The sequence below is a fragment of the Sciurus carolinensis genome (assembly GCF_902686445.1).
Source record: "Sciurus carolinensis chromosome 19 unlocalized genomic scaffold, mSciCar1.2 SUPER_34, whole genome shotgun sequence".
In the NCBI taxonomy this organism is placed as follows: Eukaryota; Metazoa; Chordata; class Mammalia; order Rodentia; family Sciuridae; genus Sciurus; species Sciurus carolinensis.
Genome location: NW_025920112.1, coordinates 6138953 through 6152691, shown reverse-complemented (window position 1 = coordinate 6152691; position 13739 = coordinate 6138953). Strand labels below are relative to the sequence as shown.

General features: G+C 39.0%; 1 protein-coding gene and 1 pseudogene across 1 annotated transcript; both read left to right on the top strand.

The window, feature by feature from the left end:
• Positions 1-297: 297 nt before the first annotated feature.
• Positions 298-4283, top strand: LOC124973545 (transportin-1-like; annotated as a pseudogene).
• A 4792-nt stretch (positions 4284-9075) lies between these two features.
• On the top strand, positions 9076-9939 carry LOC124973439 (olfactory receptor 14C36-like). Its single transcript, XM_047537372.1, has one exon. The coding sequence runs from the start codon at positions 9076-9078 to the stop codon at positions 9937-9939; it is 864 nt and encodes a 287-aa protein (XP_047393328.1).
• The last annotated feature ends 3800 nt before the right edge of the window (positions 9940-13739 follow it).

The following is a 13739-nucleotide window of genomic DNA, read 5'->3' as shown; positions in this document are numbered from 1 at the left end:
ACACATATAAAGGCATCTCATTCATCCCTTAAAGGAATGAAAAAAAAGTGATAAATGCTACAATATGGACTAATTTTTAAAATATCAGGCTAAGCCAAGTCATAAAAAAGAGCACATATTGAATGATTTTAGTCATACAAAATTGTCAGGACATATGTAGGCAGACGTGATGTGGTCATGTTCTTGTGCTCAGGGCCCCGGCAGCAGCTGCAGACTGGCAGCAGAGCTACTGAGAGTTGCTCCACAGGACATCACCCAGAGGGACTTCCTCTGGGACACCCAGTGCAGCAAAGCACGATGGAATATGAGTATCAACCTGAGGAGCGAGGTCTTCAGCAAATCCTGCTGCTGCTGAAGGAGTCCCAGTCCCTAGACACCACCCTCCAGAGGGTCATGCAATAATGACCTTTTTACCCATGTTTTGTTAAGCCCAAATAATTTAATTCTTTAAAGAAAACTGAAGCCTCCTATTTTTATTGTCAATAAGCAGTAATTACTTAATATGGAATTCAATTACACAAGAAAGTTTCCTTAACTACTGTTTGTTCTAGGAACTGGAACAACTCAATCAATATTCAGATTTTAACAACTACCTGATTGTTGTTCTTACAAAAATAAAATCTGAACATGACCCACAAGACCTTTGAGTGACCTCATGTGGAAGAACAACATGAAAGCATATTTTCAGAACCTCTCAAGTGGTGTGACATTTTATTAGAAGTAAATGTTAAAATAATATTGGTGACTCCTCTCCTTCATCAAAACCCCTGGAGGCATATTGACAACCATCATGTCCAAGGGAGAACTGCAGAACCAGTCTGACCACTTACCAAAACTTTGTAACCTAGTGATTGTGAAGATCATGATACCTGTGAGGGAGCATTTGGTGCCCTTCAGAAGACAGGTGAAGGCTCTGCTGACATTTTAGATAATGATGTTTTACATCGCACTCTCAGTGTCATGATTCCCAAATGTTTACTGTTATTCAAACACAGTAGTCCCAAAATAAGGTCTCATGATCTAGCATGTGTCAATCAGTTCATCTTTAGTAGGACTCAAACTCTGATGATGAGGAACCAGTGGTACAAGAAATGTGTGCCAGGCCCTTGTGAGGCTGCTTGAAGTTTGAATGGATTGCCTGCTTCCTCACATATGTAATACAGGTGAGAGCATGCTACAGAGGACTCAAGACCAAGATGAAAATGTGGCTTTAGAAGACTGTGAACTTTGGCATACTTTGGCTGAACAGTCAATATGCAAAGATATGCTCATGATGCATCTTCCTAAATTGATTCCTGTGTTAGTGAAAAACATGAAGTACTCAGATGCAGATATGTTGCTGCTCATGGGTGATATTGAAAAACCTGAAGTGATTCCTGATTGTGAACAGGGTATAGAGCTACATTTTCACTGATCAAGAATTGTGGCTTAGCAGCATGATGAAGAGGGAATTGAAGAGAAGCTGACAAAGAGGATGATGATGATGATGATACAATTTCTGACTGGGATCCAAGAAAATGTTCTGCTGCTGCATTAGATGTTCTTGCAAATATGTATTGCAATGAGCTAGTGCCATGAATCTTTTCTCTCTTGAAAGAACTGCTTTTTCATCATGAATGTGTTGTTAAAGAATCAGACATTTTGGTTTTAGGAGCAATAGCTGAATGTTGCATGCGGTGCATGATTCCATAACTGCCTGAGTTTATCCCTCCCCTTATTCAGTTCCTCTATGATAAAAAGGTTCCTGTGTATTCCATAACATGCCAGACACTTACACTGTGCACATTGGGTAGCTAGTCAGTCACCAGATATATACCTGGAGCCATTAATGGCAGAATTGCTAAAGCATGTCCTGGATGGGAACAGAGAGTAGGGGAAGCTGCCTGCTGCACCTTTGACACTCTTAAAGAGGAGGCTTGTACAGAACCTGTTCCTTACCTTGCTTATATTTTTGATACCCTGGTCTTTGCATTCAGTAAATACCAACATAAAACCGGCTCATTGTTTATGATGCTATTGGAACGTTAACAGATTCTGCAGAATATTATTCAAACCAACCAGAACATATTCAGATGATAATGCCTCCACTGATCCAGAAATGGAGCATGTTAAAGGATGAAGATAAAGATCTCTTTCCTTTGAGTGCCTATCTTCAGTTCCCATGGCCCTGCAGTCCAACTTCCTTCTGTATCGTGAACCTGTGTATCAGTATTGCGTGAACCTAATACACAAGACACTTGCACAAGTCCTCTGAGCAATGCTCAACCAGATCAATATGAGACTTCAAAGAAAGATTTTATGAGAGTGGTTATTGATCTACTCAGTGGCCTGGCTGAAGGACTTGAAGACAACATTGAACAGCTGATAGCCCGAAGTAACATCCTAACGCTAATGTATCAATGCATGCAGGTGAAAATGTCAAAACTTAAACAGTCTCCTCGCCCTATTAGTTGACCTGACCAAAGCTTACTTTCAGCATGTTAAAACTTGCATAGTCAATTTCATGCCAATATTGGGAGCCAACCTAAATCCAGAGTTCATTTGATTCCACAAAAAGGCACCTGGAGAAATCTTCATTCTCAGGGGTATAGATATGCTGCCTTACATTCCTGTGTTGTTGCACCAGCTTGTAGAGATCATTAACAGACCAACACATGAGAGATGTTGTTAGAGAATACAGCAATAACAATGCTCATCTTGTTGCATTTGTCCCAAGAGGTGGCCCCTGTTCTACAGCAGTTCATAAGATGCTGGTGTACCTCTCTGAGAAACATCAGAGACAATGTAGAAAAGGACTCAGCATTCCATGGGACACTTACCATGATCAGTGTGAATCCTAGTGGTGTAATCCATGATTATTTATATTTTTGTGATGCTGTTGCCTCATGGATCAATCCCAAAGATGATCTCGGCCACAGGTTCTGTAAGATCCTTCATGGATTTAAAAAGGAAATTGAGGATGAAAATTGAAGGCATTTCTCTGACCAGTTTCCTCTTCCCTTTAAGAGTGTCTGTAGCTTTTTATGGTGTTTAATCTAGCACACTTAGGCTGCAGACCCAAAAATTAGGGGTCCTTTAATCTTAGAGACTACAAGGGAGCCTCTGCACCCAGGGAAATTATTACCCTTTACAGAGGGAAGGGTATATCAGTAGGGAATACAGTGTAATCCCAACCCTACTGGGATGGGTGGGTGGCAAGTGTAAGGTTATTATATTAAGTCGGCCTTGGAAATGTTTTTTAACATCTGGAGCCTTTGTGGGTGGAAATTACAACTTCAATTACAATTCTGCACTGGATGTGACGAAGCAAAGACATCTATTCAGTGTACTCACAAAACAGTATATTCTGAAATATTATGGGGAATTGTACCAAAACAAGAACCATATGATGATGCATAGGGATAAGAAAGAGAAAAAATTCTGTAATGCACAATAAAGGAAACCTAAGAATCGGTTACAAACACCAAAAAGGCTTTATTTTTAAAAGTAAATATTTTCATATACATGTTTTCATAATATAGTGCCTTGTTTTGCATGCTGATAAAGAGCTACACAAACAAAACTAATAGAGTTAAAAATCAGCTGACCCTCCCACTGTACAAGAAGGATCTTGGAAATTATGATGTAAGACCCTCCCAAAAATATTGGAAATAAACAAAACAAATTCATACAATGAAGCACCCTGTGAAATCCAAATGAGTCAAGCCTTGTACCTTTGTAGGGTGGAAAGGGAGGGGGCATAAAAGGGGTTGGACATATCAAAACTGAAGTTTACACCTTGAATTTACATTGAAACATTAATGTAGTGCATATTACTTAATGACTGTACTTCATTAGATTTAACTTCGATACCAACACACTTTATTGAAGTGCAGCTTAAGGTTCAGGCATGTGTTCTGGCTCATAGGGATTGAAGGTAAATCAGTGGGCAGCTAGCATCCTGCATCATGTAGAGTGAGACTGGTGTTCCTCTACCTATGTGGCACCAGTTTGCTTTGTGATTTATCAATTTGGTGTAGCCCTGCTTTTAAAATTTCTTTTGAAGATTTGCAGATTTTATTTTTATTAATAAAATAGATATAAAAAAATAAATAGATATGTAAAAGCACCTCAATTTTCAGCTAGGTCTTGAAATATCTTTGTAGGGTCTGTTAGGAATAAAATTGGTATTGTAATGTGTGTATCCTGCACAGTGTGGAAAGCTGATGCTGAACCTGTGCAACATCTTTGCCTCCGTGCTGTCAGTGTGCTGTGCTTTCTACATGGCTGTATACTACCAGTGATTGCTTCAAACCTTCCAAAATTTAAATGACATGGTAAAAGATCTGTAAAGGGCTGCATGAGAGTAGTTGGCACATGACAACAATTGTACAAGATGAAAAACGATTGCTGTCTTCAATGTGTATTCCCACTCAACATACTGCCTTCAAGCTTTTCTTTCTGTGCTCAAAGTTTGATCCAAAAGAAATGTTTAATTTTACAAATATAATGCAGGCTTTCTACACTGTACTGGTGCAAGTTGGTGGCCCTCTGTGCCCTAGAAACATGGACACAGACAGCAAGGTTAAAGCTATAGGGTGAATGTTGGTTTGGTTCCTGTTCTTTTCATTTGTTTAGCTTTTCAGTTATTTTTCTCTACTTATATGTATTCCTGTGAATAAATCATTGTTAAGTTAAAACAAAAAATTTTAGCATGGTGATTATACTTAATGGTTTCCAGTGACTGTGATAAAGATAAGGAGGGACAATATGTGTAACAGATTAAATGGTCCATTTCAAGAAATAGAAATATTTGGGAAAAAGATTCAGTTGGAAGTTGTACAATTTTGAAAATCTAGTATATTACACTTAATTGATTACCATAAACTGTTACAGAGGTTAACTATATGTCATGTGGATTTCATACCAATTATTAGAGATTTTGCTGCTGAAGTGATGACAGAGTTGGATGTTTACACTTACAGGTTGGTGAGTGAGTGAGAGTTGCTCACCACCCTAAGGTTAACTGACCCCCATAAACTCCCCTAACTCACACTGAGGTGAAGGAGTGGAGATGAAAGCACACCCAGTTGGACCATCACTGCCTCCCCAGTGTTACTCCTTTCTCAGGAATGACTTGGGGTGAAGCCCAGCAGAGCAGTTCCTATCATCCACTGTCCAGGCTGGCACATGGCCAGGTCCTCTCCTGGGATCTAGAGGTGCTGCTGCCTGGTGCTGTGCTCACGCCTCCTGTTGTCTCTCCAGGCTGATCTGGGCTCCGGGGTACCCTGCTCCCACTGGCAAGGCACCAGGTTCACATAAAGCAGAGGTGACTGTGCTGCCCACATCCCACATGGCACTGTGCTGGCTGGACAAGGTCCACCCTGGCTGCAGACACAGTTGATGGGAGAAGCCAAGGAGAGATTCCATTCAGCAAAAGTGTAGAGAAGAGGAAACTTTGGGGAGTAAGTACTTGGCAGTCAGCATCCAAATGCATGTGAATCCTCATTTTTATTCTGCTCAACAAACTGCATTCTCATCCAGAGAGTTAGCTAATCACGGAAAAAATGATTTATTCTGCAAAGATAAACAGGCACAGAGAGGACTTGTACAGTAGTATTTGCTATGATTTCTGGTGCTTCAGCAGTAATGTACCTGGAGTGTCCTGGATATCTGCACAGAATGTGCAACTAAGGCATGTGATCGTTCTTCATGCTACCTCTTAGGGGTTTAAAATTATTCTTTTCAAATTACTTTTACTTACCACACACCTAGAAAATGCACAGAATTAACTGCACAGATTCAAGAGGTAACAGAAGAATACGTTCCTTTTAAGGCAAGAAGCACAAAATGCCAAAGAGCTGACAGATGACAGGGAGTTAGAAAAGAATTCATTTAGTAAATAATATGTGTTATTTTTCAGCAGCTTTGGGGATAAAACATCTAACATTGAATATAATTTTCACAGAAGCATTTTGAATTCATCAACCTCACCTATTTTTCCTCATCACAACTATGTTTTCCTTTTCAATAATTTTTCACATTTCATATTAAATGTATATCAGATGTTAGTAGAGTGTGTCCACTGGTAAAAATAAAAATAAATTTACACAGATTTGGAAGCACATTATGGAGATCAGGATGTGAGAAAGTGTCCCTAAGCATTCCTTAATGGCTAATGAACAACTCTGAAGCATAATTGCTAGTAGGAAAGAAGTAATTCAGAAAATAATTAATTCTTGTATCTTATAACTCAAGCAATCCTGTGCATTATTAAATGCAATCTGTTTCACATACTCTTCCTTATTAAGTACTGTCAAGATATGGATGAAAATGAAAACCCCCAGCTGTTCCCCCTTACAGAGGACAGCACTTGGGTCAGTCCCTCCCCATACTTCTGGCATTGAACATGTGCTAACTTCTCCTACTTCTTTTGCTGACCTTCACGCTACCTGAACTGTGTGTTATTATGTTTCTAAATTTGCTTTTTAAGAGGAAAATGCGATTAGCTTTATGACACCTTGAAGGACAATGTAATTCTGAGCACTCCAAAAATTAGAGGTTAAACTACAGAAACTAAAGCTTATTTCTTATTTATAAAAATCTAGGTTAACAAGGTAATCGTATCTTGTAGATCTGCAAGAATATTCTGAGGACCCTTGAAATAAGGTGGTGATTAATATATTTATTGTATTATATCAATAATCTGAAGTTTCCTATGAGAGTAATCCATAAAAAAATAAGTCAAATCTAGAGAAGAATTTTTGAAGTTATAATTTAAACACTTAAGCAATGAAGGACATTAATTAAGCTCATATGATTCAAACTACTTACAGCAGAATTTTCCATTTAATAACAAAAGCAGTACATGATTTCATTGAAATAAAATAGAAACAAAGAATATGTCTTTGTAGTTTTATGCCAGTTTCCAGTTTCCAAATTCCAAACATATTTAATCATCCATCTAATATTTGACACAAAGGTCTAGGGGTGGTCAGCAAGGACACCTGGAGTGCCTGGAGGTCAGTATAGAAGGTTGAAAACCTGAAAGATTTTTATATGGATTTGACTGATCACCTATTACCTTCTGAATTTGTCACATGCTCTTTCTTACATATTTTATTATCTCTGTCATGGTAATCAAATTATTTAAATAATCAATATTTTTCTTCTTTCCAAAAACTCATCATCTCTAACAGCTGTGGCCATACTTGTGTCATCAATAATGTATTTAAGTGATATTACTGCTGTAAAGAGGTCTTACCTGGCAAGTGCACAGCCCCCTGGGCTTGCATGACCTCAACCCAGCTTGACTGTGTGCCACAGCCGTTTGGAAGGGGAAGAGTCTGCTGGGGAGCCCTTCATCTGTCAATCAGTAAAGAATGCCAGTCCAGGTGAGTAGTCAGTCAACAAATCCACCATGCGTTAGTTCATGAACCACTGTGAAGGACATCCTGCACTTACTCCTGAAAGAATAAAAAGGTGAATGATACAAGGTCCCAATTCAAGGAATTTCCACCAGTGATTTCAGTGATGAAAAAATACTGATTTAGTGAAAGTTAGTGTGACATCTCCATATCTAACACTATGGAAAAGTGGGAAATAATTGAGTTGTAAAGCAGTTTCCAGAGGAAAGGGTCATTTCAGCCTCTCTTAAAGACAATTTCATGAATAAAATTAAAAAAAAATTCATAGAAATAGAGAAAATTAAATTGGTATGTCATAGTAGAATAGACCTCTGTCAGCAAACTCCAGGGATGCTGCAAACAAGGACATCACTCAAGTGTAAGCTTCAGATTTGTTCGGAGGTGGAAAGATGGATGGGGAAGAAAATGATTGCAGGTAGACTGAGAAGGACCCCTTCAACTTCACCCTCAGTTTCAAGTTAAGAACAATCTACCATTATCTCTTCATGCCCCCCAGGTAACACTGGGAGACCCACACATGTCCCAGAGGAGCCTAGGCAGGCTCAGCAAGGTCAGTTTTCTAAGGTTAGTGTGGTTATTCTGGCAAGGTGTTGAGGCAAACCCAGGTTTTCAGAGGGTTGAGCAGAAGATGACTTTAGTGACTGGGGATTGAGCTGGTCTGAGCTTCTTTAGAAGTGTTCTACCTATGAGCTAAAAATCCATTTTATGATATGCAATCAGTTTATTTTTGTACATTTATGATGCCATTGAGAAGAGAGAAATATAATGGAATGTGTCAACAATGGAGATACAAACTCTTGTGTGAACAAAGGAAACTTCCACTTCATGGTGCTGAACACAAAGTAAAATCATTAAGGTGAAAAGTAAAAGTTTAGGAGAACGTTAGCTGGGCTGAATTCTGACATATAATTCATTTATTGGAGATGAAAAGAGAGCCCCAGTGGGAGCTGGCACAGGAGGGCTAAGGGTGTGTGACCTGAGGCAGCACCACCCAGGTCCTGGGGGAACCACAGGAAAGGTGGGCACCTGAAGTACAGTCCAGGTGCAGTCAGGTCAGCTCTGTTTCCTCAACACTGCACCTACAGGCCTGGGAAGGGAAACGTTGATTGTTACAGACTGTTTCCTCATGAGTAAAATTTTTCATGATCATGGTGATAAATACTCCAACAATAGATAGATTCCTACATGAAAATATAAAAAAATTAATTACATTTGCATTGTTAATCATAATTAGAATTATGTAAGTCTGGAAAAAATGGCAAAATAATGGTGAAATTTTATTCATGGAAGAGACAGAAGTTAACTAAATCACAGTTAAAGAACACTGTGAGAAAAGTGGCCATGCAGGAGAGGAGGTGAGCAGTCCCTGCAAGTGCTCTGCATGGGATTCTCAAGAGGTCAAGGGAGGCACGATGGAAGAGCTGAGGACAACCCTGCAGGTCACACCCAGAGCCTGGGCTGCAGAGCTCCAAGCCTGCCCTAGGGGGGGCACTCTGCTCAGAAATGATTAAATAATCAGTAAACCAGGAGTGATTTTTTCTCTGCAGGGAAAGCAACTAAAACTTCAAGAAACACTGTGGACATGAATTTGTACTCTAATTGCATTAATCATGATTTGCTTCCTCTCTCTTATGACTTTATCATTCCACACAACCAGAACTTCCAGTACATGACCAATTCCACCATGGTAACGGAATTTCTTCTCCTGGGCTCTCCTGATGGGTGGAATATGAGAGTCCTCTATTTCATGGTATTCCTACTGACATATCTGAGTACTTTGTTAGGGAACCTGCTCATCGTCACTGTCACCACTGCTGACCAGAACTTGCACACACCCATGTACTTCTTCCTCAGGAACCTGTCCACCTTGGACCTGTGCTACATTTCCACCACTGTCCCCAGTGCCTGTGTCAACTCCATCACTGGCAACAGGGCCATATCAGTGGCTGGTTGTGCAATGCAGATCTTCTTGGTCATTTTTTGTGCATGTGTGGAGATGCTGTTTCTCACCATCATGGCCTGGGACCGCTATGTGGCAATCTGCCAGCCCCTCCAGTACTCCATCATCATGAACCCTCACTTTTGTGTCAGCATGACCCTGGCTTCCCTGCTCAGTGGCCTGGTGTACGCAGGTGTGCATACTGGAAACACCTTCCGGCTGTCCTTCTGCCAGTCAAATGAGGTCCATCAGTTCTTCTGTGATCTCCCCTCTCTGCTGAGCCTCTCCTGCTCTGACACCACCAGCAACATGATCCTTGTTCTTGTTTCTGTGGTGTTTGTGGGTGGTGGTTGCTTTATTTTTATTGTCACATCATATATACACATATTTTCTACTGTGCTGAGGTTTCCCAACAGAGCCCCAAGCAAAGCCTTCTCCACCTGCACCCCTCACATCCTCATGGTGTCCATCTTCCTCAGTTCTGGTGCAGGTGTGTACCTTCAGCAACCTCTGACACACTCCAGGTTATGCTTCTCTCTGCCTGTTACACCATGGTTCCTCCCTTCTTCTCCCTTCTTGAATCCTATCATCTAAAGTCTCAGGAACAAACAGGTAAAGGATGCTGTGAGGAGAGTAATAGGAAGAGAGGTGTTCTCAGGGAAATGATAAAGATGAATTTCAGCATCATCCTGATTTCACTGCATGGAGTTAGATGAGATCAAGTGCTCTTCTCATGTGGTCTTTACAATTTACACTGCCTACCACAATGTCTCTTTATTGGAAACTCAGTTATTTTATTAAATAATTATATGATTTACCATATTATTCCCATGAATCTTTCATAAAAGATGTAATTTTATCAATGCATTTTAATGTATAAATCTAATCCATTATATTTTCTGAAATCATTTGCAGTTATATATTAATGTTCCATTGAATATTTCACAGTTCCTATATCAAATATTGTCAGAGAGAAAAACTTTACAAAAAAATCCTAAATAATTTTTATCCAAAAATGTATAAAAATAACAGTAATATTACTCTGTATTTGGAACATGACAAAGGAAGAATCTCCTTGTCCATGAAGGAAAGAGAGAACACAGGTTACAACCCTCATGTCCTGACATTCAAATCCATCCCATGGGGAAGAGCAACCTGGGTTTCCCCACCTGTGACAGCTGCCCATCTTTTATTGTCCAGGAGTGACCCAGTGTGGGCTGACTATAGGTCAACTTCCTGCGGTTTTTCCTCCCACATATCTTACTTCTCTAGTGATTAAGATACTGAGTCATTTCTGATAATGATGACAAGATGGACTGCAATTGTCTGGCCTCAGAGTCTGACCCACATCAACACCACCGTTTCTCTCAGTTTACTGGAGTTTACGGAGTAATGCTCTTTCTGTACTGGTGGCAGTCTTTTTGTTGTTTTTGTTGCTTTTAGCAGGATTGAACTCGAGGGTGAATCCCCAGCCCTTTTACTGTTTTTATTATGAGCCGCATTACATGTGCCTTGACCAGACAAACCTCACTTTACTGGAGACTCCATTTCATATGCAAAATGCTTCTTAAATGAGAAAACCCCGCCTATGTAATTTAGCTCAAGCTAAGCCAATATTGTTTGGCAACACATAACAGCTGAAAGACACTTTCATTACTCTGAAACAATGTATTATTAAGAAATGCACTTCAAAGATGTTCTCATTTTAGTTCCTATTTTTCTTGGGCACTGTACTCTACCCTGAGCTGGGTCTTTCTGATCCACTCCCTACATTACTGTTGTTTTGACTTACTGGTAACTTGCAGTTTTTGGCTATAAAAATGTACCCTACCTTCTGCAAAGTGTCAAAGGATGCAAAGGTGACTGGCTTGCTGCCCTTCTGACCCAGCCACCAATAAAGTCCCATGACCTGCTTCAACAGTGATCCAGTGATTTATTTCTAATGCACCACAATATTTTATCACACACACAAAAAAAAACGGGTCTTGCCAAGTTGCTTAGGACCTCCCTAAGTTGCTGAGGCTGGTTACCATCCTGCTATCTTTGCTCCTCCGCCTTCACTTCCCCTGGGATTGCAGGCGTGTGCCCTGTGCCCTGTTTGTGGCAAGACATCATCACACACAAGCTATTTCTCTCCAAATATTTTAGTGTTCTCACTGGCACATGCTGTGCTAATCATTAGTTATAACTAACATATGCTCAATGTCAAGTTCCCTAGGGGTACTTACCTAACAAGAAGAGAAAAATTCTTTATGCAATATAACATCAATATATTAAATTCAAAATTCTGGAAAACAATTTTGTTCACTAGTACTCTAAAAGGAAAACAGAGGAGAAAAGCAAATGTATTTATTACATAGGAAAATACAAAAGCCCAAATATCTGTGGTTAATTATTAGAGGCATTTCTTAAAGTTTGTGGACAAGGGAATACTTTTAAGGGGAACCAATGAGCACCCCTAGTGCTGGCTTATGCAGGAAGCCTTGACTTTCTTAACAGGATCCACCCCAGAATGCAAGCTCCATCCACAAGCTATGTTCTCACTGTTCCAATGAGCCCTGTGAGAGCAGAAGGACCTTCAGAGAATCCGATTTTACATGCATTTCCTCTACAACTACAGCTTACTGAATCTTCATTCATGAGTTTTTCATGAGTTGAGGTAACCACGTAAATGAAGTTTAAATTTAATGCATAAAGTTAGAAAGAATTTGAATTACAACCACCAGTCCAGTTGAGAGGAGTCACTTTGATGAATATTTTCAGACATTTTACTGATATTTTTTTGAAAGACATGGTGGCAAAGGAGATGAAAAAAGGAAATATAGATGTAAGGACTTCATGGTATCTCACATTTTGTGTCAAATAATGCAAAGCCCTGTAAGTATGTGGGTGTGGTATAGAACTTTTGCAAAATTTAGTGAAAACATTTATTTTGTGTATTAGTCATGAACCAAGAAAACAATTTTTTCATGGTAATATCAATTCTCTCAAAAATATATATTTGAAAAACAGCTTTTTGAAATAATAGGCCTGCCCTCATGAGGAAACTATATTTAAGAGTACTTGTTAGAGCTTTTTTGTGATTAGGTTTGTCCGTGCTTTGTAGAACCAAAATTGCAAAAGACAAAGACTTAACACAGCCCACAGTTACAAATTTGATGAAAGTTTAACCACTAAGAAGACAATATGGTAACTTAATCTATTAAGTGTATTGAGGTGATATTCATGACAGACAACATTATGCCAGAACCATCAGACTTTTCCCAGTTTAATAAAAACATTAGAATATTTCTATCAATACCAGAGATATATAGCATTGTAAAAAGAGCACTTGTTTATATTAGTAGAATTAAAAAACAGATTTGATAAGATTTTAAAGTGTTCATTTAAAAAACTGAGGCCAAGAAAGTTGTGGTGACAAACCTACTTTAGGCCCTTAGAGATGAAAAGTAGTTCAAAAAGACACAATAGAAAAGAGATTGAGGACAGCTAAAGAATTTGGAAGACCACCCTTATTGAACACTCAAGAATGTAGAAGGGAAAATTCTCTTGAGAAGTGTCTTGGGGCCACCCTGCTTGCACAGGGGTCCAAGAAGTTGTTTTATCATGCTCAGCAATGAAGACATTCAGAAACCACATGGCAGTAATTCCAGGGACCAAACTATGATGTCAGCAGGCAGAAAACATTCACATTATTTTTTTAATTTAATTTTATTTGTTCTAATTAATTGTACATGACAATAAAATGCATTTATACATTTTGATAGATCATTCATAAATAGTCTAATCTCTCTTTTTTCTGATTATACATATTGCAGGATCACATTGGTCATGCAATCACACATGCACATGAGGTAATAATATCTGTTTCCCTCTAATCTCATTCCTTCCCCCATACCCCCTTTCCAAGCTTCACTCCCCACTACCTAATATATTGTAACTCTGTTATTCCCTATTCACTCCATTATTGTGAATTAACATCCACATATCAAAGGAAACATTTGACCTTTGGTTTTTTTTGGTTTGGTTTATTTCACTTAGCAAGATATTCTCTAACTCCATCCATTTAACAGCAAATTCCAGAATTTCATTCTTCTTTAAAGCTGAGTAATATTCCATTGCATATATATACCACATTTTCTTTATCCATTCATTTGTTAAAGGGCATCTAGGATGTTTCCATAGTTTAGCTATTGTAAATTGAACTGCTATAAAATCAATGTGACTGCGTTACTGTAATATGCTGATTTTAAATCCTTTGGGTATAAACCAAGGAGTGAAATAATGAGTCAAATCGTGATTCCATTCCAAGATCTGAGGAATCTCCATACTGCTTTCCATAAAGGTTGCACCTTTTTGCATTCCCTACCAGCAACGTATAAGTGTACCTTTTT